General features: G+C 49.7%; 1 protein-coding gene across 1 annotated transcript; it reads left to right on the top strand.

Annotated features, from left to right (window-relative positions):
* The first annotated feature begins 5,121 nt into the window (after positions 1-5,121).
* LOC148686060 (uncharacterized) lies at positions 5,122-15,562 on the top strand. The gene is made up of 6 exons (XM_088668860.1): positions 5,122-5,217; positions 7,647-7,921; positions 8,118-8,199; positions 8,417-8,499; positions 13,069-13,195; positions 14,272-15,562. The coding sequence occupies exons 5-6, from the start codon at positions 13,162-13,164 to the stop codon at positions 15,528-15,530; spliced, it is 1,293 nt and encodes a 430-aa protein (XP_088524986.1). The 5' UTR covers positions 5,122-5,217; positions 7,647-7,921; positions 8,118-8,199; positions 8,417-8,499; positions 13,069-13,161; the 3' UTR covers positions 15,531-15,562.
* Positions 15,563-26,131: the final 10,569 nt, after the last annotated feature.

The raw sequence follows: 26,131 nt of genomic DNA, 5'->3' as shown, positions 1-26,131 counted from the left end.
CAAACCTTCTAGAAAAAGTTTGACATTCTTCATGCAAGGATTCTTTGTTGCGATTAACGGTCTTAGCCACTCCCTGGCTGCCCCGGTAAGGTGCTCCACAATAAACGCTACCCGGTGCTCATCATCAGGGAACTCATCGTGGTGCAGCTCAAGAGCATACACAATCTCAGTCTCAAAGCCCTGATATTCCCTCGGGTCTCCATTGAACTTGCTTACTAGGGTCCCGGCTCTCCTTCCTGGCAGCACTTGGACTTGGGGTGCCCCTCCCGCCTTGTTTTTCTCTGCATCCAGCTTGTTTTGGAGGTCTACCGCCACCGCCCTTAATTCCTGCTCTCTTTCCTGTAGCGCTCTCACCTGTTCTGCAAGTTGTAGCCGGTCGTCCTGGACCTTCTTAGTCTCTTCTTTAGCTGCCTTCAATTCCCCCTGCGCCTGCAGCGACAGCTGCTGCAGTTCTTGCTGGGCTTGCTCCGCGATCTGCCGCCATCTCTCCGCCTCTGACACGCTCATCCCGGCAACTCCAAAGTAGCCCAAAAAAGGATTAGGAGGTTGCTGTCACAGTGGCCGGAGTGGACTACTTCAGAGTAACGACGCTACGCAGCTCTGCATTTTATTCTTTTATTGGTGCTGCGTATTTACAGTGCTGAAGTCATTGCTATTTACACGGAGTGATGTGGTCAGTCGGTTTCAGAACCTCCTAATGGCTTTTGGCGCGTCTTTCTCCAACACAAAAGCTTTGGCAGACCCATCCTCTTTCCCCTCCTCTTTCTGCGTAATTCCGGAGTTGGGGGGATGGGTCTCCCCCCCTTATTCGCCCCTTCCTGTCCCACCTGGGACCCTGGCTCCTCTACCTTGCCTGAGCCTCGGCCCCGACTTCCTGCTTCCCCACTGGCATCGGAACTCTCTCTGCTTTCCCCTGTGCTCGGGGATGGGCTTGAACTCAGGAGGGGAGGGACTTCGCGATATCCCCTGTCCCTCACACTATCAGTGCGTGGAATGTCGAAAGACAGTGGTGTTCCTACCCCAGCTGTCACTAGAGCATGCGCACTAGAGCGGAACCTGGGGCGGCTAAACCGGGGGGCGGGGTGTCGTGATGTTGCACGCATGCGTATGGTGCTGCGTTGTGGGATAACTCTCCCCCCCTGATTCCCAAGCCTCACTCGGAGCAGCAGCACCCAGAAGAAAGACTCGCTCGCCGCAGCGGCAACTAGCTTCCAGCTGCCGCCGCGGTAATCAAGTCTTCTTACTGGCCTCCGCCTCGCCGAGTGAGACTTGGGATTTGCTGGGAGGGACCACCCCGCGATGCAGCATCGCATGACGTGTGATGCTGCAAGCACCCCTCAACAAGACCCCAACCCCAGAGTCTGTTCAGCCCCCTCCGCTTCTTGTAGCTGGAGTCAGTCTGGGCGCTGCCCTCCCAGGCCAGGTGGGAAAGGCCTGCCAGGCAGGGAGCAGGTCCTGCAGGACTCCCAGCAAGAAAACCTGGGAGGTGAGTCTTGGACAAAGAAGGGACAAGGGAGTTCCCTGTCTCCAAGGTGTGGGGCTTACCTTCTTTCAGATTCAGCTGTAAGCAGGCCAACTCTGATCGGGCCTCAGGTCGTCCAACTCCGGCTGAGCTATTACATTCTGCAGAGGAAATAAAAATCTGGGTCAGATGACAGTACAAAAACCCACCTTGGATGGCTGCACCCACTTTGGACCCAATCCCTTGTCCCAGAGGACCACCCTGAGCCCTGCAGCCTCCTGGGCAGAGGTGGAAGGGCAGCAGCAGGAAAGGGGGCAGGAAAAGCTGCTGGGCTCATCCTGGCATCCAGGAACACACACCGCATCATCTGCGTTCAGAGTTACTCAGGGATGTGCTATTGGGAGGATGGAAGCAACCAAAGAAATGAATACAGGAAGACAAGATACTTACGGTACTTTGAACTGGGAGAAATGCTGTTGGCGCTAGTTTCCGCTCTTCCCCATTGTCACAGAGGGCGTATCCTCGGAGGTCCTGCGGGAGGAAAGAGCCTCAGAGTCAGGGGCCAGTCTTGGGAAGTGCTAGGAGCTGTCTGATAAGGAGACAGGATTCCTCAGTGCAGGTGTGATGCCTTGTCCTGCATTTTCCTTTATTTAAATAAAACTTTCTGAAGTTGTATTTGTGTGTGTGTCCATTTGTAGACTCAGTAGGTGGTGCTGGGAAGTATTTTGACAGTTGCGGGTGGTACAAAGTCAATTTGACAGTTTTGATACAAACTGATACAAAGTTTAGAAACAAATACAAAAGTATAAAAAGAAAAAAACCGAAAGGAAATTGATACAAAGATTGAACTTCAGTGACCAACATGTGGAAGGAACGTTCAGTTTGAAGGGCAATGTTTTTTTTTTTTTATTGTTTAAAAATACACTTTATTAATAATAATTATTTACACATATAACATTAACATAAAGAAAAAGAAGTTAAGAAAATAGAAAAAGACAAAACTTAACAAAAACAATAACTTAAACAGAATAATATTATAATATATAATAATATTATAATATCTCTAAATCATAATTATAACATAACAAAAATAGAAAAACTGACATAAAAAAAACCTTAATCGTCAAACAGAACATAAAAGCTTATAATGGGATCAAATAAGAATAGACAAATCATTCTTTCCGAGGGTCATTGATAAATAAATAAATAAATTAAAATTGAAGGGCAATGTTTAAAGGCAATAGGCATACCAAGCAGGGTTCATAAATTTATCTCGGGGTACCCTCTCTGGTCATGGATTCTCTTATAACACTAGTTAACTATCTAAAAAGACAATCCAAGCCTAACTCAGACCCCAACCCCAACCACAGCCCTAAGCCTCCACCTAACCCTAAGTACTCTATGTACAAAATAAACATATAAATTTATATATATACAAAATAGGCACAAATGTGCTCAAAATAAAAAGGTAAAATAAAAAATATTAAACTAAAGAACAAAAAACCACAAAGAACAAAAATATTAAAATAAAAAATAAAAACAAAAAAATAATTAACCGTGGAAAAACTGACCCGTGTCAAGAATCTCAGCGGACTGAAATCAAGAAAACCAAAACAAAAGCAACAGCTGTGAGGGGGAAGGAAGGCTCTGAGCTGCTTTGTGCAAAATAAATAAAATAAAGTGTTAAAATAAAATATAAATTAATAAATGAAATAAGAATCAAAATAAGATATTTAGAATATAAGAATACACTTAACGCCTCGCCTAATCCTTCATCAACCACCACCAACTGCAGAGTGGGGGGCAAAGAGCCCAGCCAGCGGGGAGCAGGTCTGAGGGGTCCAGTCCCTTCCCCAAAGCCTCTCCCTCCCCCACTTCCCCATGGGGGTCCCCCACACCACCCATCACTCCCCAGGATGGCTTTGGCCGTCTCCTGCTTGGAGCACTTCAGGGTTCAAAACCCCCTGAGCTGAGCTGCCTGGCAGTTCTGAATCACCTCCAGCAGGAACAGCTGATCTTCCTCCAGCAGCTGAAAGGCAAAAGTCAGGCTGTCAGTTCTTCACAAAGGGAGGGCTTCTCCACATCCGAGAGTGCAGAGTGGGGGGCAAGGAGGGCAGGTCTGAGTCCCTTCTCTGGTTCTCTCCAATACTCACCCTGGGGAGGGATGTGCAACCTCAGCACATGTGCAAAGGGAAGACATGGGGACAGGTGAGTCTGTCCCTGAGCACCTGGCTAGGCTATTCCAAGAGTTTTCTCCTGGATTCCAAGTCCTACTACAAGGAAGTGACACTCCAGGCCTTGGGGGCTAATCCTGGCCTCCTTCAATCAGAATGTGGCTCCCCTGGCTAATGAGATGGTCAATATCTGGGTCCACTCCACCCTTTTAAAAATTTAAATATCAAAACAGACCCCAACTTTCAGAGCATGTAAATCATATGCGTGGAAAGACCGCTGTGCCACTCACAAAATCAGGACTATATTTCCTTCTCCCACCTTTAACGTAAACGTATAGGTAAGTATTACTATAGGGTGGCAATAACCAGGGCCAGAATAATCCTGGTCAGGCCACGCAGGCCCTAAGAGCAAGAGGAACTCCATTTTCTAAATCTCTCTGTCTCTGATAGAAAGTAAATTAGACAGCACTTCTCTGTTTGTACCTTTCTCTGTAACCCATTGCAAAAGGAAGTTAGCTTAACCGCAAGATGTTCTGTTCCATCTGAAGAGGATGTAGCCCGCCACAAACCAACCGCAAGTTCTAAGTAGGGCGCAACCACAATTGTGCCTGTAAAATTCCACATAGGCACGTGTATGAAAGTACCAGGTACATAACGCCACTTAGTGGAGTTAGGTAAATGACTTTGCATCTTGGGGTGCTCTCTCTTGATTGGTTGATGAAGTACTGCAGAAAGGCTGGCCTTCACTCTGTCAAAAAGGTATAAAAGCTCTCTGTACATGGACAAGGGGCGGGCAGAATGAGGAATGGTTTTTTCCCTACTGCTCCATATTGTTTTGCCGACAAACCAATAATAAATTGGTTCAACTGCCTGAGATTTTGTCTGGTCAATTTGGGAAGCCAGCCATCCACCTTACATTACTCATTTATGATGAGAATAGGATTTATTTATTTTGAACTTTACTTGGTTCCTCCTTGGTAGCCAGTGCAATGGTTTCAGCAGTGCTAGAACTCAAGACCCGCTGCCTTGAGGGACATCTAAGAGCAGTTTGGCAGGGGAAAGGTCAAAGGTCTCCCTTGGGAGGTGGTGGACTCTCCTTCCTTGGAGGTTTCTAAGCAGAGATGGGACGGCCATCTGCCATGGATGCTTGAGCTGAGATTCCTGCATTGCTGGGGGTTGGACTAGATGACCCCGGGATGCCCTCCTATCTCTCCACTCCTGAATTCGAGGAGGAGGTTCCTTGCCTCCTGCAAAGCCCTTTTCCCTGCAAGCTGTTCCTCTGGTTCCTCTGGAGGGAGACGCTCAGAGTCCAACCAAGAGCCTCACCCCCAAAAGGATATCTGGGCATTGGCGTAGCCAGGGGGGCAGCTGCACCCCTAAATCCCTAAAAAATAATAAAACGGCGAGCTCGGCTTTGCAAGGGTTAAAGGGAACCTAGCTGCCTTCCTAGAGAGAACAGGAAGCAAGGGGGGGGCAGGTCCTCCAGAGCCAAGGCCCCTCCCTCCCTGCCCAGTCCTTTCCTGCTTTGGTGTCTCTCCTGCAAGGGCTGCATCGCTGTCCCTTCACTCCTGGGATGATCGGGTGAGTCTCCTCTCCCCCCCCCCCAAGAGGGTGCAGTGGGGAGACGGTGGGGGTCCCACGGCTGCAGCAGGGGAGGGTGCCGGGGGGGGGGACAAACCCAAGTCACGGAGAGAGGAAGTCAGCGCAGAGAGGAATTGCTGCAGTAATTTTAAGCATTCCAGCTCTTTCCAGCTATCGCATTTGATCTGATAGTAAATAGCCATTTTGTATATCAGCTTATTGAACAATTGCCTATGGCTTTGATCACTCTTCAGATTGATGAAAATCTACTTGGTCTCTCTCTCTCTCTCTCTCTCTCTCTCTCTCTCTCTCTCTCTCTCTCTCTCTCTCTCTCTCTCTCTCTCTCTCTCTCTGCAGTAGCTACTTTCTCAACGTTCGTTTCCTTCCTTTGCGCGTCAAATCTGCCTGGCCTCTTAGCAGCAGGAAACGCTCCAGCCGATGCTTCCTTGCATGGTATTAAAGTAACTTCCTCATTCTCAGACCCCGTGGAAGTTACATGTTGTTTCCACCACTCTGCAAAGGTCTTGTTTAAACGGTTCAATCTGCCTCTAGCAAAAGTTCAGGCACTTGTTACGAGTTTTGGAAAAACAAAAAAGGAATGGGGAAAGATTCTGGACCCTGGGGGAGGTCCAATGTAAAATTAAATATCTTGTTGTTTTCTCTTAATAATCCTACTTTAAATTCAGACCAGCAGACAGGCATTTCTGCAAATCCCAGGACATCGAGCACCCACAGGTGTTTTCTGCCAGACCTGCAGTGGCCTGGCCCTGCGCCCCTGATCTCCTGGGGGCTATGCAGTTATTTTTACCCTTACAGGTCCCTTGTGAGTTCCACTTGAGTGTGTGTGGTCAGCCGTCCAATCAGCTGTCCAGCATGGCCTGGCATCAGGACCTGACCAATCCGATTCCAAACTTCCAGCTAACCCTATAGGAGATGCCAGAAAGGCAACTCCCAAGGGAGAGGAAGCGCTGTTGAATGCAGACCAGGAAGGAACCACATCTGGTTAGTTGGGGTAACATCAAAGTCCTTGTTGCCACCAGACAACACCAGCTCTCTCGAGCCCAACAACCAGAGATATCAGACTCACTATCTGCTGCCATACATCTGCTCAACTTACTGCAAACTATACAATGTGTTTCCTCATTTTTACAACTTTGCAAGGTTTGCCTTGCCCCCCACATCATGACCCTTTCTGCTCCAGATTACGTACTGCACCCCAGCTGTTGCAAGGTCTTTCCATAAATAACAAGAAAAGGGGAGACGGGATGGCAGATGCAGCGTGGGGGCACCCGCCCACCTCAGCATAAGACGCCACAGTGTGCCTAGCCGTCAAGTCAGGGAGGAGAGGGTCCAGCCAGGGAGGGGTGAGGGGGTCTGCAATGCTCTCCTTCCTGGAGATCAGAGGATCCCAAACTCATTTGGCCTTTCAGAAAAAGTGACTCCCAGGAAATCTCCCTTCTTCAAACAAAGGAGTCCCTAGGACTTTAACTCTGTGTGACTTCGCTCAGCGTCATTGCACAACAGAGGAAACACGTGCAAATGGTTTTCCAAAGCTGGACGAGGAGGTGGACTAGGCCCCCCCCCAAAAAAAACCACGTGGAGGAAGGAAGTTAAGATGGGAGAGAAAGGCCAGGAATAAAGAAAGGGATCCCAGCCCATAGTCTGGCTGCTGCATTGCAGACCAGTTTCCCAGTCGTCTCCAAGGGCAGCTTCACGCGGAGGCCACTGCAGCAATCCCCTTGCACCCAGAGCATGGCATCCCAGGACCACTTCCTCTCTGTCCCAAAGGGATTGTTGCTGGAAAACCAGCCAGAAATGGGTGCTGCTACTCACAGAGTAGGGACGTTGGCATCAATGGCTGTGTGTGTGTTAAGCTATTAAATGATGATGATGATGATAAAATACCCGCCTAAATTTCAAGGGAGATTTCTTTGGCCCCGCCCACTTGGCCCTTAGGGAGTTGGTCAGATACATACCTGGCCCACAGAGCAAAGAAAAAGGAACCCCACCCCAGGAGTCTGTCTTGAGAGCGGCAGAGAGTCCAAGTGCAAGAAAAGGAGACAGAAGAAGGGGGGTGGGGTGGGGGTGGGGAGCTTACACTAGAGCCAAGCATCCATTTTTCACAAGATACAAATAATTCCCTTGTCAGTCGGTTCTGACTTCATGCACTGACTGGAAGGCAGAATGAACCAGGTTGATTAATCTCACAGAAATCCCTTCAGTTGCCTCCACATTTTGCCTTGCTAGAAGGCTAGAGACTTATTTCTTCTCCTCTTCATCCTCTTTCTTTTCAAAAAGATAGCTCATGGTCTGCGATGTTGTGCAGTCCAGCCCTGGTTCCCAACAAGACTCACCCATGCTTGCTCATGGAACCATTATTTTCCCCTGTCCTACAAATTCTGTAACAGAACAATGTATTTGCTTTGTAGGATTTGCTAGCCAGCAGTTGAGGCAGTTCTGCTGCCAGGAGGCCAAAGGACCCCGAGAGGTTTGTAGCCGAATCTACCACTTTTGCCACCAGTGGCTGAAGCCAGAAAGGCACACGAAAGCTGAGATGCTGGACCTGGTGATCTTGGAGCAGTTCCTGGCTGTCCTTCCCCCGGAGATGGAGAGCTGGGTGAGGGAATGCGGAGCAGAGACCAGTTCCCAGGTGGTGGCCCTGGCCGAAGGTTTCCTCCTGAGTCAGGCAGAGGAGAGAAAGCAGGTGAGAGAGACTTTCCTCTGGATACTCCCAAGGGGCTACAAACAGGAGGGAGAACATCCCATAATGGTCTACTGATGGCCCATCCGTTTTCTGGGAAAGCATTCATGGAATGAGATCTCACACCCTTCAAGTCTTTGTCATTCTCTTTCTAATATTTCTTCCCATTCTCTGTTTTGAATCCTTGTTTCTTTTTCAGGGAAAGGATCATTTTGCAGAAATGGACCTGGATTCCTGTGAGGCAGAGAGGCCTCCGTTGGACACCAGAGAGAGGCCGCTGGGTAAGGAGGAAGGTGGTTTGTCTCCGTTTGGTCTCATTCTGTTGGTTTTCCAACTCATCTGAGGATTCTTTTCACCTTGTTTTGGGGGGCACAAACGTCCAATTACTCTCAGCAGGTTAGGCTTTCTCAAAGGCCCATCTGTAGTTAGAGCTGCCCTGTTCCACCTGTGAGAGAAGCAGGCACTCCTGGCGTCCTGATTACCTTTTTTCTCTTGCAGGTGACAGAATGATGCCTGCAAGACCTCCTAATCCGTCTTTTCATGGGGGCAGAAGGGAAGCAGCGGCTGTGGAACCAGATCAGGTCAGGGGGAGCTGCCTTGTGGGGACAGAGGCCGAGGGATGGAGCAATGTCATGGACTGGTTGGGCACAGAGGAATGGTGGGAGGATACAGCTGGGGAACCAGGAAAGGAAGATGGCTCAGAGCCCAAGAAGTGGAGGTGGAAGAAGGATGGGCGGTTAGAGGGGGAAGAGGGAGAAGCCTGGGAAGAGTAGGTGTCAGAAGCTGAATGGCTAACAGGGCTTAGTGAGTTGGGAGACTCTGTGGCAGAATGCAGTCCAGAATCAGAGGCAGAAGAGGATGGAGGCAAGTGGGAGGAGGGAGGTCAAGAGGCACGGGTGAGTCAGGATAAGGAGGAGCCACCGGTGGCTCCCTCTCCTTTTGCCAGAAGCCACCCTCCCTGCTTGTCTCCAAGAGCCAGGAGACCCCCTGCATTGCAGGAATCTCTGCTAGATCATCCAAGACAGATGGCCATCCAAAATAGGCTTACCGTATTTCACGGGTGTCAGACCCAAGGCCCGCGGGCCAAATGCGGCCCGCGAGACCTCGCCATGCGGCCCGCGAGACCTCGTCATGTGGCCTAGAGCGCCAGAATGCAGGGGGCGCTGAGCAGCCCGCCCGCCGCCCGCTGCCGCCACTGCCGCCGCCGCCGCCGCCCTGTGCTGCCTGGGGCCGACTCCCGCGTCTGCAGGGGGGCGTAGTTGGCCCCCTGCACCAGCCCCTCCCCGCCGCCGCATCATACCCTCTGCCAGCCAATAGGGCTCAGGGGGGCGGAGTCCAGCTGCAGCGGGAGAATTTCTCTTTGCTGGGCTTCCGGCGAGGCATCACGGCGCGCGCCACGGAGCTCCTGAGGGCAGCCAGCGTGTTCGCGCTGCCCAAAGGGCTCCTAAGCCACTGAGACCGCCGCCGCATGAGTGCCGGGGGTTCCTGTTGGACCCCCCCCCCCAGCTGAACAGAGAGAGAGAGAGAGAGAGATCGACCCTACTGCGCAAGTGCCATTCATTTCCATGGGAGTTCGCCCTGCAAAGCCCCCTGAAATGAATGGCGGCGGCAAGAGTGGGTCGTTTCCTGAGCCATTGAGCAAGGTTAGTGGCCGCTGGAGACGCAGGGAGGGAGGGAGGGAGGCTCTCAGAAGCAGCCGGAGCCCACCCGGGCAGATTAACCCTTGGGCTGCTGGGTACCATCAGCTCATTCACCCGCTGCCTTTCTTCCGCTGCTTTCGAGAGAAGTCCGGTTAGGCGGCAAGGCTGGAGTTGCAGGCTGATGCAAAGGAAGGGGCTTGAGGAGCTGGGGACGGGGAAAGAGATCTCTTAGAGATCTCTGCTGGCACCAGAGAGGGATGGCTGGTCGGGCAGTTTCAGCTCACGGAGGATTGTTTTCTGTTTGAGAAGTGGGGAGGCTATTGACAGGGAAGCGAGCGCTCACTTTCCCTCTGGAGAGCTCAACAGCTGCTCTCGGGCTGGCAGCGCCTTGAAATCAATTTTAAAGAGAGGGAAAGGGGAGGAGAACAAGCGGGGATGGATGGAAAGAAGGCGGGAGGGAGGGAGGGAGGGAGAGAGAGGAGGGAGGGAGGGAGAGAAGGAGGGAGGGAGGGAGGGAGGGGAGGAGGACAAGCCGGGAGCCTCTGAGGGGGAGAGCGAGAGAGCTAGGAGACAACGGGGAGCAGCCGCTTTGCAGCCGGCCTCAAGATCTCACATCTATACACTCTCCGATCGATGGCAAGGAGGGATAATATTTGTCAGCTGCAGTCCTCCCCCACCTTTTCCATTCTAACCCAAGAAGGGAGGGAGCTAATGTCTAAGAGGCATTTCCTCTCGGTTCCAAAAACAAAACAAGAATTAGCCCATTATAAAAGAGGAGAGAAGAACCCCGCAAGCGAGTAAAATCTAGTCAGAAAAGTTTAAAAAAAAGTTAATGCCTTGTGTTTGCCATATGTGTAATAAACAGTGTTTGGCAATATTTGTATGTTTTTTAAAAAAATTACTCTCTGTTACCAAAAATCATTTTTCAATAAATTGTACAATAATTGTACATTTGAATACCTACTTGCCATTATTCTGACTATGTTTTTGCTTTCAGAGCTAGTTATTACTTACATTATTACAAAAAACAGTAATAATTGAATGCAGTGACAATAATTTATAATAATAAAGAGTGGACACATAGTCCTACAGATACAACCGGCCCTTTGAGGGTGAGCAAACTGCTGATGCGGCCCCCCGATGAATTTGAGTTTGACACCCCTGCCGTATTTTATTTGTAGATTGAGCACTGAATGCTAAAATTGGTTTCTAAGCAGTGGACAAATAAGGGGAAATAGTGGCCTGGATTCACCTAATTAGCACCAGCCGCTGCAAAATGGGGCCTGCCCCCCATTCCTCCCTCTCGCCATACCCCTATGAACCCCTTGAATTTGACTCTAAGGCATTGGGAGGGAACCCCCAGAACAGCTCACGAGGAGGGGAGAAAGTGGATCCATTAATAATCCTATATAATAAAGTCCAAGTGTCTCTGTGTCGAGCCCCTGTGTCCTTGTGTCCGCGCTACTGCGCATGTGCCCCACGGACACAGGGATTGGACGCAGAGACTGGACGCACACGCTCTCTCTCCCCACCCCTCTGCCTACCGTTTACCTACGGCCGCCAACCGCCGCTCCGGGCCGGACAAGCGCCTCACTGCGCTTGTGCTAAAGCGCAAGGAGGAGGAGGCTGCTTACTTTTTCTCCCCCCCCTACGCTCCCCCCCGGTGCCGCTTCCAGCCAAGCCAGGCCAGGGTGGGGAAGGAGTCTCTCCTCCCCGGCGTAGTGCCTCGGCGCCGGCTGAGGGAGGCAGGGCGCATCGGGGAAGCGAGGGTGGAGGCTGGCGGAGGTGAATGGGGGGAGGAAGGGCACCTTTGAGCAGCGCCTCCCTCTGTCCCTCCTTGGGTTGAGGCGGCGCGTCTGACTCAACAGGGGAGGGCGAAGGCGAAGGCAAGTTTCTCCCCAGCCTCTGGCGGTGCGGTGCCTGCCATGCCTCTCTTTGCCACCCATGGGCTGGTGGGCAGCCAGGCAAGGCCACCCTGCCCTCCTCTCCTCTCACTCGCCCTCGCTCGCTCACGGAAATAAGCCATACCCCGAGCCGCAAAAAAAGAGCAGCAGAAAGCCGCCAAGCAACTGGGGCCTAGGGGGGGTAGAAAGGTGGCCGGAGCAGCGCTGCGTGGAGCGCCCCGGGCCACGGCAGGAGGAGGTGGTTTCAAAGTGCTACCCTACGGTACATAGGGGACCCTCCGGGGCCAGCTGACCGGACCTGGGGCCCTCGGCTCCAGGCCTCACCTACTCACACTTCTTCTCCTCAACCAGCCATGTCGCCCGCGCGCTTGCCGGTGCCAAAGTACATTTTTTGTTATGTGCAAATGGGGCAGAGCACTTTGTCAGCGCTTCAGCAGCAGCAACAGCCAGTTCTGGGTGCTGAGCCGCGGCAGGAGGAGGAGGCGGCGACTTGCCGGGTCAGCGCCCGGCAGCACCGCGTGGAGAGTCCCGAGCCTCTGGGATGCAGCAGTGCTCTGTAGCACTTTGAATCCTCCTCCTCCTGCCGTGGCTCGCCACCTGGAACTGGCTGCTGCTGCTGAAGCACCGACAAAGCACCCAGCAGTGCCGCGTGGAGCGCCCCGAGCCACGGCAGGAGGAGTGCTACAGAGCACTGCTGCATCCCAGAGGCTCAGGACTCGCCGACCCGGCAAGCCGCCTCCGCCTCCTGCCGCGGCTCAGCACGCTGCCCGCGAACGCGCAACTCTGAGGAGGCTTTACGCACCTCTCCTAAAACTGACACCCGCTGCCTCACGCTGCGCGGGAAATGCTTGTTGCCCCTGGGTCCCTTCCCGCTCTTTTCTGGTGCTGAATCAAGGTGGCCCCCCCCCGCTTCCCTTTCTTTCTTTCTTTCCTTCCTTCCTTCCTTCCTTCCTTCATTCTTTCTTTCTCCCTTTCTGTCTTCTCTCCCTCTTTCTTATTCTTTCCTTCTTTATTCCCTTCCTTCTTTCCTACTCTTCTTTCTCTCCCCTCTTTCCTTCCTCTCTCCCTCCTGCTCCCTCTTTTCTTCCTTCCTTCCTTCCTTAGTTCACTGTTCTAGCATCCGTTACTTTAACGGGCTTCATGATACTAGTAATAATAATAATAATAAAATTTTTATACCCCGCCATCTAGGCGGCTTCCAACAGAAGTATTAAAATACAATAATCTATTGAGCATTAAAAGCTTCCCTAAAGAGGACTGCCTTCAGATGTCCTCTAAAAGTCTGGTAGTTGTGTTTCTCTTTGACATCTGGTGGGAGGGCGTTCCACAGGGTGCGTACCACTACTGAAAAGGCCATCTGCCTGGTTCCCTGTAACTTGTGTAGGCAGAATGACTTGAAAAACAGAAGGTGGAGTACCCCCTATTTGCACAAAGACGAACACCCATAATTAAAACGCAGAATAAAATAAGCATCCAGAATTAAAATGTGCAGCAAAGCAATCCTATTGAAACACCGCTGCAATTTACAGGAAGGAAACAACAGAGCATTGTGTAGCAGATCATATTGATGCTGTCTCAGAGGAGGACATTTCCCTTTTTCTTTTAGGGTTCAGTGTGCTTTGAAGATGTTTCTGTTCGTTTCACGGACGAGGAGTGGGCGTTGCTGGATCCTGACCAGAGAGCTCTGTAGGAGGAGGTCATGGAGGAGATTCGTGGGATCGTGGCCTCTCTTGGTATTCAACATATCGTCATATGTGCCTGGAAATTCAAAAAATACCTCTACAGTAATACCTCATGTTACGTCCGCTTCATGTTCCTTTTTTTCAGGTTGTGTCCGGCGGCAACCCGGAAGTACTGGAAAGGGTTGCTTCCGGGTTTCACTGCATCTGTGCATGCGCAGAAGCGCCAAATCGCTCACGCATGCGCAGAAGCGTTTCCTGCACATGTGCAGATATGGTACAGAGCTCTCCAGCACCCCCTATAGCACCTGGAAACCTAACAGCCCCACAATAAACAGTAAATTACTCCAAAAGAAGTGTTTTGAACGATCAACCCTCTGAAAGACACTTTCCCCCAAAAGTCTTCCAGAAATTTTGAACACGGCTCCTGTGCAGCGTTGGCAGCGGTTTTAATGGCTCCGAAGTCGTTCAAGCGGCTTGGGCACATCAGTGGCTCCTAGGAGCTCCACGGTCGCGTGCCGCTCGCCATTTTGCCATGCCGGAAGTCCGTTGGATTGCATTCTTGATTAAATTATCTTTCCATTGACATATAATTTTATGATATTACTCCAAAAGAAGTGTTGTGAGCGATCAACCCTCTGAAAAACACTTTCCTCCAAAACTCTTCCAGAAATTTTGAACACTACTACCGTGTTTCCCCTTTTTAAAGACACCGTCTTATTCTCTTTTTTATTCAGAAAAACACACGGTGTCTTATTTTCAGGGGATGTCTTGTACCTTAAGGCCTCCTCGGAGGGGCCAGGCAGCTGGTTCGGGGTACTGCTGGGCGCTCTGTTTGGCGCTGCAGCAGCAGCCGGGTCCAGGAACCAAGGCAGCAGGCTGCTGGCTCAGCGCTCCGCCCGGCGCTGCTGGGTGCTCCTCTCTGAAGCGGCCGGTGGCGGGGCGGCAGGCAAAAGAAAAAAAAGGGGGGAAAGAGGCCAGGCCGCTGCGCTCTGCTCTGCAGCTGCCGGTTCCGATGGCGCGGCGGCAGGCAAAAGAAGAAGAAAAAGAGGCCAGGCCGCTGCACTCCGCCCGGCGCTGCGGAGCGCTCCTCTGCGGAGGCTCTAATCCCTTTTTTGTTTCCGTTGCAGATTGTGATGAATTGGAAATCGAGAACAAAGGTGACCATGACAAAATCCTCAGAGAGGAGAAGCCAGGTAAAAAATTGGAGTGTGGAGAAAGCTGCAGTCAGCGCTCCCATTCCACTTCCCATCAACAAAATCTCATCAGAAAGAAACTCTATCAGTGCATGGAATGTGGAAAGAGCTTCAGTCAGAGCTCCAATCTCACTTCCCATCAGAGAATTCATACAGGGGAGAAACCCTATCAGTGTGTGGAATGTGGAAAGAGTTTCAGTCAGAGCTCCCATCTCACTAACCACCAAAGAATTCATACAGGGGAGAAACCATATCAGTGTGTGGAATGTGGAAAGAGCTTCAGTAATAACTACTCTCTCACTTCCCATCAAAGAATTCATGCAGGGAAGAAACCCTATCAGTGTGTGGAATGCGGAAAGAGCTTCAGTCAGAGCTCCAATCTCACTAACCACCAAAGAATTCATACAGGGGATAAACCCTATCAGTGTGTGGAATGTGGAAAGAGCTTCAGTAGGAACTCCTCTCTCACTTCCCATCAAATAATTCATACAGGAGAGAAACCCCATCAGTGTGTGGAATGTGGAAAGAGCTTCAGTAGGAACTCCTCTCTCAATTCCCATCAAATAATTCATACAGGGGAGAAACCCTATCAGTGTGTGGAATGTGGAAAGGGCTTCAGTCACAACCACAGTCTCACTTCCCATCAAAGAATTCATACAGGGGAGAAACCATATCAGTGCGTGGCATGTGGAAAGAGCTTCAGTCATAGCTCCTCTCTCACTAAGCATCAAAGAATTCATACAGGGGAGAAACCATATCAGTGTGTGGAATGTGGAAAGAGCTTCAGAGTGAGCCCCAGTCTCGCTAGGCATCAAAGAATTCATACAGGGGAGAAACTCTATCATTGCATGGAATGTGGAAAGAGCTTCACTGATAGATCCTCTCTCACTTCCCATCAAATAATTCATACAGGAGATAAACCCTATCAGTGTGTGGAATGTGGAAAAAGCTTCAGTCTGAACTCCTCGCTCACTAAGCATCAAAGAATTCATACAGGAGATAAACCCTATCAGTGTGTGGAATGTGGAAAAAGCTTCAGTCTGAACTCCTCTCTCACTAAACATCAAAGAATTCATACAGAGGAGAAACCGTATCAGTGTGTGGAATGTGGAAAGAGCTTCAGTCGGAGCTCCTCTCTCACTTCCCATAAAAGAATCCATAATAATGTCGTAAAAACCATTGTACAGCTTTAGGAGCCAGGCAAATCAGCACCTTTTTAACCAGATCTAAATGTGGTATTTTGTGTTTTTGTGTTGTGTTATTATGTTGTAAGCTTCCTGAGACCTGTAGGTGTAGGGAATAGGTGGCCACTCTTAAAGGCGTAAGGGTCTTCCCCCGAAAAAACAGTGTGTGGAATGTGGAAAGAGCTTCAGCAATAGCTCCTGTCTAACTTCCCATCAAAGAATCCATACAGCGGAGTATCCCTATCAGTGTGTGGAATGTGGAAAGAGCTTTAGTCAGAGCTCCAAACTCACTTCCCATAAAAGAATCCATACAAAGGTCGGCAAAACGAGATTACCAGATTTTTTTCAATGAATCCAGGGACACTCTTTTGCAGCAGCCAAGGGGTTAAATACAGTAGCATCTGGATTATTAGTAGGGAGTATCATTTTGTAAACATATGTAGTTTACATGGCAACCAGAGCCAGGTTCCTTGGTTATGGGTGAAGGGTGGGGAGGGGGAGAGAGAGAAGGGAAAGCAAAATTAGGATGGGATGGTTGGAACTGAGGGAGGGGTGTGTGTGTGTGTTCGCCCCCCCCTTTTCTGGGATTCCTGGAAGTGTCACCGAAAAGGAAGGAAGGAACAAAGGGGGGGTAGAGAGGGGACAGAGAGTCAGGTCGTCCCAGAAAAAGGCACATGAGGAATACAAACGGATAGATAACGAAAGCTATTATAATATGAACCTCCCCTATTTTCTGTCTGACGCTTTAAGTAGAGAAAAATGCAATAGGGAGAACGTGTGGGGAGAGGGGGGAGCCATGTGGCAGAGTATTTTTATTTTTATTTACAAGCGAGGAGGTGGGAGGGTGGTGTCTCCTTTGGTCGGGCAATAAAACGCCTAGCCTTTATTCCTTGCATCTGCACCCCTCTCAAATTCGGACGTTTGGGAAGGAACATGATAAACCATATGCCGGCACCCTCCGCGTCTCCCCTCAGCCCTCGGGGCAAGGTTCCCGCCAAAACACCAATAAAGAAGCGGAAGCAGCAGCAGCAAGAGGAGCAGACGGAGGAGGAGGAGGGTGGGAGCGGGAGGGGGAATGTTGCCTCTCGTCTAACACAGCCCAGCCGTCCGCACTGGCAACAGCAGCGGCCACAGAGCCTCTTGCCGCTGGCATCCTTGGCCATGGACAGATTGGTAAAACCGGGAACTGTCCCTGGGAACCGGGGACGTCTGATAACCCTACATTATACAGCTTTAGGAGCCAGGCAAATTGGCAGCTTTTTAACCAGGCCTTTGGCTGAGTGACATCTAATGCCCTCCTAAAATGTGGTGTTTTGTGCTTTTATGTTGTGACCATCCGGAGACATGTACGTGTAGGGAATAGGCACCAGCTAGGGGTCTTTGCCCGTCATAAAATATTTGAGGAGGCCACACATTGCGCAGATAAAATAAAAACAAACAAACCACCACGAAAGCTCACCTGTCTCAAGAATCTCAGCAGGTTGACATCAATAAAATAAACCAAAAGACAAGCAAAAGCTGTGAGGGGGAAGGAGAAAAAAGGGACAAGTTTAAATAATAAAAGTAATAAATGAAATCAGAATCATAACAAGAAATTGAGAATATAAGAATCCACTTAACGCCTCGCCTAATCCTTCATCAACCACCACCAACTGCAGAGTGGGGGGCAAAGAGCCCAGCCAGCGGGGAGCAGGTCTGAGGGGTCCAATCCCTGTTCTGGTTCTCTCAAAGCTTGGCTTTCTAGGGGAATGGCTCCTCATGCCTTGAGCCAGTAGTCTCTTCCTCTCCAGCAGATGCACAATCCCTTCCCCAAAGCCCCTCCCTGCCCCACTTCACCATGGGGCTCCCCCACACCACCCATCACTCCCCAGGATGGCTTTGGCCGTCTCCTGCTTGGAGCACTTCAGGGTTCGGAGCCCCTGAGCTGAGCTGCCTGGCAGTTCTCAATCACCTCCAGCAGGAACAGCTGATCTTCCTCCAGCAGCTGAAAGGCTAAAGTCAGGCTGTCAGTTCCTCAGGGACACCCCAGGCCTTGGGGGCTAATCCTGGCCTCCTTCAACCAGAATGTGGCTCCCCAGGCTAACGAGATGGTCAATATCCAGTTCCACTCCACCCTTTTAATGTGGTGTTTTGTGCTTTTATCTTGTGCTTTTATGTTGTGACCCCCCGGAGACATGTAGGTGTAGGGAGTAGGCACCATCTAGGGGTCTTTGCCCCCCCTTAAAATATTTGAGGAGGCCAACCCCCCCTACTTTTTGTGTTTTTTTTCCAAACGCAACCTTTTACTCTTCCGAAACTTGCCATACAATTTCTCTTTACATTTGCCCTCTTAAAAATAAAAAATAAATAAATGCACAAAGGTCATGAGGGAGGAAAAATACACTTGATACAAAGATTGAACTCCAGTGACCAACATGTGGAAGGAACGTTCAGTTTGAAGGGCAATGTTTAAAGGCAATAGGCATACCAAGCAGGGTTCATAAATTTATCTCGGGATCCCCCCTCTGGTCATGGATTCTCTTATAACACTAGCTGACCATCTAAAAAGACCATCCAAGCCTAACTCTGACCCCCACCCCCAGCCTAGCCCTAAGCCTACACCTAACTCTAAGTACTCTGTACAAAAGCAATATATACAAAATATTTACAAAATAGGCGCATATGTGCACAAAATAAAAAGGTAAAATAAAAAATATTAAACTAAAGAACAACAAATATAAAAATAAAAACAAACAAACAAACCACGATAGCTCACCCATGTCAAGAATCTCAGTGGACTGAAATCAAGAAAATCAACCAAAACAAAAGCAACAGTTGTGAGGGGGGAAGGAGGGCCTGAGCTGCTTTGTGCAAAATAAAATAAAGTGTTAAAATAAAATATAAATCAATCAAATAAAAGTAATAAATGAAATAAGAATCAAAACAAGAAATATATATATACACAAAATAGGAATGAATGTGCACAAAATAAAAATGTAAAATTAAAAAAGAACAAAAATATTAAAATAAAGAATGAAAACAAATCAAATTAAAACAAACAAACAAATAAATAAATAACCATGAAAGCCCGTGTCAAGAATCTCAGCGGGTTGAAATCAATGAAATAAACCAAAAGAAAAGCAAAAGCTGTGAGGGGGAAGGAGAAAAAAAGTTTAAATAATAAAAGTAATAAATGAAATCAGAATCATAACAAGAAATTGAGAATATAAGAATCCACTGAACGCCTTGCCTAATCCTTCGTCACCAGCAACTGCAGATTGGGGGGCAAAGAGCCCAGCCAGCGCAGAGCAGGTCTGAGGGGTCCAATCCCTTCCCCAAAGCCCCTCCCTGCCCCACTTCCCCAGGGGGGTCCCCCACACCACCCATCACTCACCAGGATGGCTTGGGCCGTCTCCTGCTTGGAGCACTTCAGGGTTCGGAGCCCCTGAGCTGAGCTGCCTGGCAGTTCTGAATCACCTCCAGCAGGAATAGCTGATCTTCCTCCAGCAGCTGAAAGGCAAAAGTCAGGCTGTCAGTTCCTCAGGGACACCCCAGGCCTTGGGGGCTAATCCTGGCCACCTTCAACCAGAGTGTGGCTCCCCAGGCTAACGAGATGGTCACGAGAGGGTTCCACTCCACCCTTTTAAATTTTAAATGTCAAAACAGACCCCAACTTTCAGAGCATGTAAATCACATGAGTGGAAAGACTGCTGTGACACTCACAAAATTAGGACTACTTTTCCTTCTCCCACCTTTAAAGGTCTACATAACGAAACCGAATTGACCCAAGTCGGCTTTCCTCTGCCAAGCTTAACTTCCCTCTTCAAGCCAAAAGACAACACTTCCCCACGCCCGGACAAAACGCCCTGGCCTTTCCTTCAGCGTAGCGCAGGGACTGACTGAACAGATGGCAAGATGCCTTCATCCTCAGACACTTGGCAGATTCTTAAATTGCCGTGCAGGCCAGATTCACGACCCTGGCAGGCTGGATTCAGCCCGTGAGATATAGTTTGAGGACACCTGGTCTACACTGACTGGCAGCAGCTCCCCAGAGTTTCAGGCAGGGATTTCCTTCAGCCCTTGCAGGAGATGTCAGGGGTTGACCCTGGGACATTCTGCATGCCAAGCAGATGCTCAAGGGCTCCCCATATTTCACTAGCCTTTCAACGTTATGCTATTAGCAACCGTGGAGATTCCACATGCCTCTTCCGAAAGGAGAACACTCACCTGATCAATTTAATTAATAATATTTTTTTATTTATACCCGCACATCTGGCTGCGTTACCCAAGCCACTCTGGGCGGCTTCCAACAAAATATTAAAATCCAATAGTCCATCAAATATTAAAAGCTTCCCTAAACATAATGAAAGCAACCATACATTTTCAGTCCATTGAATTAGCAATTAAGCATTTATGGAAAGGGAAATGGCATACTTTTGTGTATTAAAAGGTAAAGGGGCCCCTGACCATCAGGTCCAGTCATGTCCGACTCTGGGGTTGCGGCGTTCATCTCGCTCTGTAGGCCGAGGGAGCCAGCGTTTGTCCACAAACAGCTTCCAGGTCATGTGGCCAGCATGAGAAAGCTGCTTCTGGTGAACCAGAGCAGCACATGGAAACACCGTTTACCTTCCCGGCGTAGTGGACCCTAGAATCATAGAATCATAGAGTTGGAAGAGACCACAAGGGCCATCCAGTCCAACCCCTTGCCAAGCAGGAAACACCATCAAAGCAATCCTGACAGATGGCCGTCAAGCCTCTGCTTAAAGACCTGCAAAGAAGGAGAGTCCACCACACTCCTTGGTAGCAAATTCCACTGCCGAACAGCTCTTACTGTCAGGAAGTTCTTCCTAATGTTTAGGTGGAATCTTCTTTCTTGTAGTTTGGATCCATTGCTCCGTGTCCGCTTCTCTGGAGCAGCAGAAAACAACCTTTCTCCCTCCTCTATATGACATCCTTTTATATATTTGAACATGGCTATCATATCACCCCTTAACCTTCTATTCTCCAGGCTAAACATACCCAGCTCCCTAAGCCGTTCCTCATAAGGCATCGTTTCCAGGCCTTTGACCATTTTGGTTGCCCTCTTCTGGACACGTTCCAGCTTGTCAGTATCCTTCTTGAACTGTGGTGCCCAGAACTGGACACAGTACTCCAGGTGAGGTCTGACCAGAGCAGAATACAGTGGTACTATTACTTCCCTAGATCTAGATGCTATACTCCTATTGATACAGCCCAGAATTGCATTGGCTTTTTAGCTGCTGCATCACACTGTTGACTCATGTCAAGTTTGTAGTCTACCAAGACTCCTAGATCCTTTTCACATGCAGGGCCGTCTTAAGCACCTTTGGCGCCCTGGCGCCGTGGTGCGACGGATCCCTCCGCCGCCCCGTTTTCCAGCGCGACAGACAGGCGGACCGGTGGATGGTTGGGCTCAGCGCAGCGCGGCCGCCGCCAGCACTGCTGCGCGACGGGCGGGCTTACCGCGCAGCGCTGCTGCCGATGGCGCTGCTGCGTGGTGGAGCAGCCAGCGGGCGGGCCGGGGCTGCCGCCATGGCGCCCAGCGCCACCCAGCCTGGCCGTAGAGCCGGCCCTGTTCACATGTACTGCTCTCAAGCCAGGTGTCTCCCATCCTGTATTTGTGCCTTTCATTTTTTTTTTTGCCCAAGTGTAGTATTTTACATTTCTCCTTGTTACAATTCATCTTGTTTGCTTTGGCCCAGTTGTCTAATCTGTTAAGGTCATTTTGAAGAGTGCTATGTCCTCTGGGGTATTAGCCACCCCTCCCAATTTGGTGTCATCTGCAAACTTGCTCAGGATGCCCTCAAGCCCATCATCCAAGTCATTGATAAAGATGTTGAATAAGACTGGGCCCAAGACAGAACCCTGCATAGCTGCCAAGTTATCCCTTTTTTTAAGGGATTTTCCCTTATGCTGAATAGGCTTCCTCGCGAGAAAAGGGAAAACTTGGCAGCTATGGAACCCTGTGGCACCCCACTAGTCACTACTCTCCAGGATGAGAAGGAGCCATTGATGAGCACCCTTTGGCTCCGGTCAGTCAGCCAGTTACAAATCCACTGAATAGTAGCATTGTCTAGCCCGCATTTTACCAGCTTCTTTACAAGAATATCATGGGGCACCTTGTCAAAGGCCTTGCTGAAATCAAGATAGGCTACATCCACAGCGTTCCCTTCATCTACCAGGCTTGTAATTCTGTCAAAAAATGAGATCAGATTAGTCTGACATGACTTATTTTTCAGAAACCCATGCTGACTTTTAGTGATCACAGCGTTCCTTTCTAGGTGCTCACAGACTGTTTGCTTAATGATCTGCTCTAGAATCTTTCCTGGTATTGATGTCAGGCTGACTGGGCGGTAATTGTTTGGGTCCTCTATTTCCCCTTTTTTGAGAATAGGGACAACATTTGCCCTCCTCCAGTCTGCTGGAACTTCGCCTGTTCTCCAGGAATTTTCAAAGATTATTGCCAGTGGTTTATCTACTTGCGCTATTTATCTACTTGCACTTTGATGTGCTTTCGAACTGCTAGGTTGGCAGGACATGGGACCAAGCAACGGGAGCTCACCCCATTGCAGAGATCCGAACCGCCGACCTTCTGATCGGCAAGCCCTAGACTCTGTGGTTTAACCCACAGCGCCACCTGGGTCCCTACTTTGGTATATTACGGTCAGGGCCGGCTCTAAGGCAGGGCTGGGTGGCGTAATGCACCAGGGCGCCAAGCTCCGGAGGGCGCCTGGTTGGGAGTCCGGGCTGAGCTGGAGCCGTCTGGGACTCCATGGAAGAGCCGAGACTCGGAGCTGATCAGATCTCGGAAAGAGCCCTGCAGTGCCTGAAGCTGCCACCGGGGGCGCAGGGAGCCCTCAGCTGCTTGGGCAGCATGAAAGGAAGGGGCGGAGTCCAGCTCAGCGGCGGGAGATTTTTTTTTCCTCTGCTTCCTTCTCTCCCGCTGCGCCGGCGACGTTTTCGGCGGCATCAGCGGACAGCCTGGGGCGGCGCAGCGCGCGCCCCCAGCACCGCCTCGACTCCGCCTGGACCACCGCAAAGAGCCATCTGGCCGGGGCTGAGCGCGAGCCCGTGGGGCTCGAGGTGAGGGAGCCGTGGGGGGGGGGAGGAAGGACCGCACGGCCAGGCAGCCGGTCCAACGGCAACTCGTCAAGCGGCGGGAGCCCGGCTGGGGCCCCCGCGGGAAGGGCAGAGGCGGCCCCAGAGCAGCCACACAGGAGGGAGAGATTCCGCTGGGCGGGTGGAGGAGGCCGCTTCCCTTCGGGGGTCGAAGGCTGGGGGGGGGGCGTTGTAGGCCCGGCCTCCGCCCGGCTGTGACACAGGCTTTGAACTGCGAGGAATGGAGCCTGTGGGCGGAGGCGGCGACCCTGCTCTGGCCCCGCATCTGTTGCGAACGTGGCGCCGAGCCCCGTTTTGCTTTTAAAAGGCTCTGGGCGAGACACGTGTGGAAGCGGTCCTTTGTACCCCTGGGGCACGGAGTCGTGTCAGGCCACCCCTGCGCAGGTGCGAATGATAGCGCCCGGTGAGGCAACTGGCTTTGTTGGCATTTCATTTAACAGGTAGAAAGAACGGCAGGTTGCTGTTGCAGACGGAGAGGGTTTATTACCGAAGTATGTGTTTTGGAGAGGGGGGAGGATCTATGTTTTACATTCAAACAGCAGATTTTTGAGGACCATATTTTCAAATAAATCCTCCCAATTTCCTTGTCACCATCTGACATTAGGCAATCTTCGATTGGCAAAAATCTGTCCATATAAATTCAAAGACAATTCTTACCAAAAGGTAATTCTTACCAAAACATGCATCTTGTCTTTCACTCCCCAAATGAATTCAAGGTGGCTTACAACCTACAAAAACACACACTCCGACACTTATAACCACCAACAAAAGCCAGTAATTAGGTAGGGCGATGGCAAATAATCAGTTGTCGCCCCCCCCCCCCGTTTTGATCCTGGGTACGCCCCGATCCATGTCCCTTCCTATTGTATAGCAGAACCATTTCTGACATCAGAATCAATGACAAAGCCTGCTTCTATGGAATTTATGCAAGCAAATCAGAGCACACATTGAAGTTTGAAGCTGAGATGCTGGATTTCTAACAAATTTGTTCATGAACCTCCTTCCTTCTTATGGAAAATTATTATCAGAACAATTGGTTGAAGGATGAACAGGAATTCTTTTGAGGTTAGCAAGATCCTTTGATGTGGATACCTCCAATAATTCTGCTTGTTTCTATGCTGTTTTTAATTTCACTTCCTCATATGTATGACAATGTGGTTGCTCTTTTCTAGTGTTTCCACTAAAGTAGGTCCTTGTACCAAAGCATCAGTTGCATCAAGGAAAACTGGCATGATCTGAATGATGCTGCCTCTGTTACACAACACAGTGTGACCTCATAACACCTTCCTTGAAACTATATATCTTACTAGAATTAGTAAAATGTGAGTTGATAGCCAACACATTGTGTGTCATAGTCATATCACTCTTTGGGAGATGTGATTGAATACAATTGCTTTCCATGATGAGTGTACATCAGTTGCTAACAAAATAAGAGAAGCACTTCTCTACAAAGTTTGACAGAGATTGCTATCATTTTGGTGACACAGAATGAAAAATACAAAATAAGATAAATTGGTATTTAGTCAATCAATAATAGTTCCCCAAGTGTTTGGGCTTTATTTATTTCTTCCTTAAGGACTGTCAGGGGTGATCAAATCATCGCCAGCATGACCAATAGGCATTTGGCCTTCCTGAATAGCTATAACTAAACCTTAGATTTTAAAACAGCATGCGGAGAGAGCTCATATATTTTTGAGAGCTCTGATGTGCATCTTTAGATAGAAATCCAGTGTTCATTTCCTCCATAGCCATACCTGTCTGGCTGAAGATGACTGGGAATATAATCAGTGCTTTTTTTCTGGGGATACTCAAGGGTTTGCAGTATCAGCACCTTTTTTCTAGAAGAAAAGCGCTGAATATAATTATTTTCATAAGTGCTTTGTTCATACAATAGGTCCCACACTGAAGTGATGCAGGAACAGGGTTTCCTCTGACTTTTATATTCTGTTTTCTTTGGTCAACATTCTACTAAACCTTGTCTAAACAGACTAACCTTTTCCTGTGATTCAGTAGACCTTCTTAATCATATGTACAGGGTCAGTTCACATGTGACAGTCATGGTACCACTCTTACCTGGCATCTTCTCTTAAGCCTCTCAATATTGTCTTAAATGCTACTGCCCATTTCATATTTTCTACTCATTGTTTAAAACTCTTCTCAGTTTTCTTGTAAGATTTGTTTGCCCAATGCTGCTGAATAATGCTCTTCTCGGTTCAACAGGGTTCCCCCTCTACTCTCTCCCTTCCACTACTTCCCTTCCCTTGGGTGCTGTTCCTTCCAGGCTCTGCCTGACATTGTGCACCAATCAGGATGAGAGGAAGAAGGTAAATTTCATTAGGACACAGATCTGTCACCTCCTGCTGAAGTGCCCTGTCTCAGGTGGGCTCATGGTGAAGCCTCCTCTGTCTTTTCTTCTTCTGATCATGTACATAGGAAGATAATTGTTAGTGCTCAAACATGATTTGTGTGGAAGGGGTTCACATATGTTATGTAATAAATGCATATATGAACCTACAGAGATTGTGATTAGTTTTGTTCCAGAATGTGTGGTTTTGACCTCTTAGAAATTCCACACTGCTCTCTAAGGGGGGCGCCGGAGGGATCTTCGCACCATGGCGCCTGATATGCTTAAGACGGCCCTGATTACGGTAGCATAAAAAGGGTGCATAAGAAACTATTACTCATTCATGATGAGAATAGGATTTATTTTTTATGAACTTTGCTTGGTTCCTCCTTGGTAGCCAGTGCAATGGTTTCAGCAGTGCTAGAACTCAGGACCCGCTGCCTTGAGGGACATCTGAGAGCAGTTTGGCAGGGGGAAGGTCTCCCTTGGGAGGTGGTGGGCTCTCCTTCCTTGGAGGTTTCTAAGCAGAGATCGGACGGCCATCTGCCATGGATGCTTGAGCTGAGATCCCTGCATTGCTGGGGGTTGGACTAGATGACTCTAGGATCCCCTCCTCTCTCTCCACTCCTGAATTCGAGAAGGAGGTTCCTTGCCTCCTGCAAAGCGCTTTTCCCTGCAAGCTGTTCCTCTGATTTCCGGACAACAGAGGGAGATGCTCAGAGTCCAACGAAGAAAAAGGATATCTGGGCATTGGCGTAGCCAGGGGGGCAGCTGACCCCTAAATAAAATAATAATAATAAAAAGCCGAGGTTCTGCCAAGCGAGAGAGGGCTAAGCTCGGCGAGCTCGGCTTTGCAAGGGTTAAAGGGAACCGAGCTCCCTTCCTAGAGAGGACAGGAAGCAAGGAGGGGCCAGGGAACCGAGCTCCCTTCCTAGAGAGGACAGGGGGGGGGAAACGACAGGGGTTAAAGGGAACCGAGCTCCCTTCCTAGAGAGGACAGGAAGCAAGAGGGGGGCCAGGTCCTCCAGAGCCAAGGCCCCTCCCTCTCCAGTCCTTTCCTGCAAGGAAGGGGGGGAGTGTTGCTTTGGTGTCTCTCCTGCAAGGGCTGCATCGCTGTCCCCTCCTGGGATCTGGTGAGTCTCCTCTCCCC

Source organism: Zootoca vivipara, chromosome 4 (assembly GCF_965207765.1).
Source record: "Zootoca vivipara chromosome 4, rZooViv2.hap1.1, whole genome shotgun sequence".
NCBI lineage: Eukaryota > Metazoa > Chordata > Lepidosauria > Squamata > Lacertidae > Zootoca > Zootoca vivipara.
Note: the sequence above shows the minus strand (reverse complement) of the source record. Positions and strands in the feature narration are given on the sequence as shown.

Coding starts and splice junctions, on each gene's coding strand:
- LOC148686060 (XM_088668860.1), top strand. CDS start 13,162: ATGGAGGAGATTCGTGGGATCGTGGCCTCTCTTG. Junction 13,196..14,271: donor TGGGATCGTGGCCTCTCTTG/GTATTCAACATA, acceptor TTTCCGTTGCAG/ATTGTGATGAATTGGAAATC.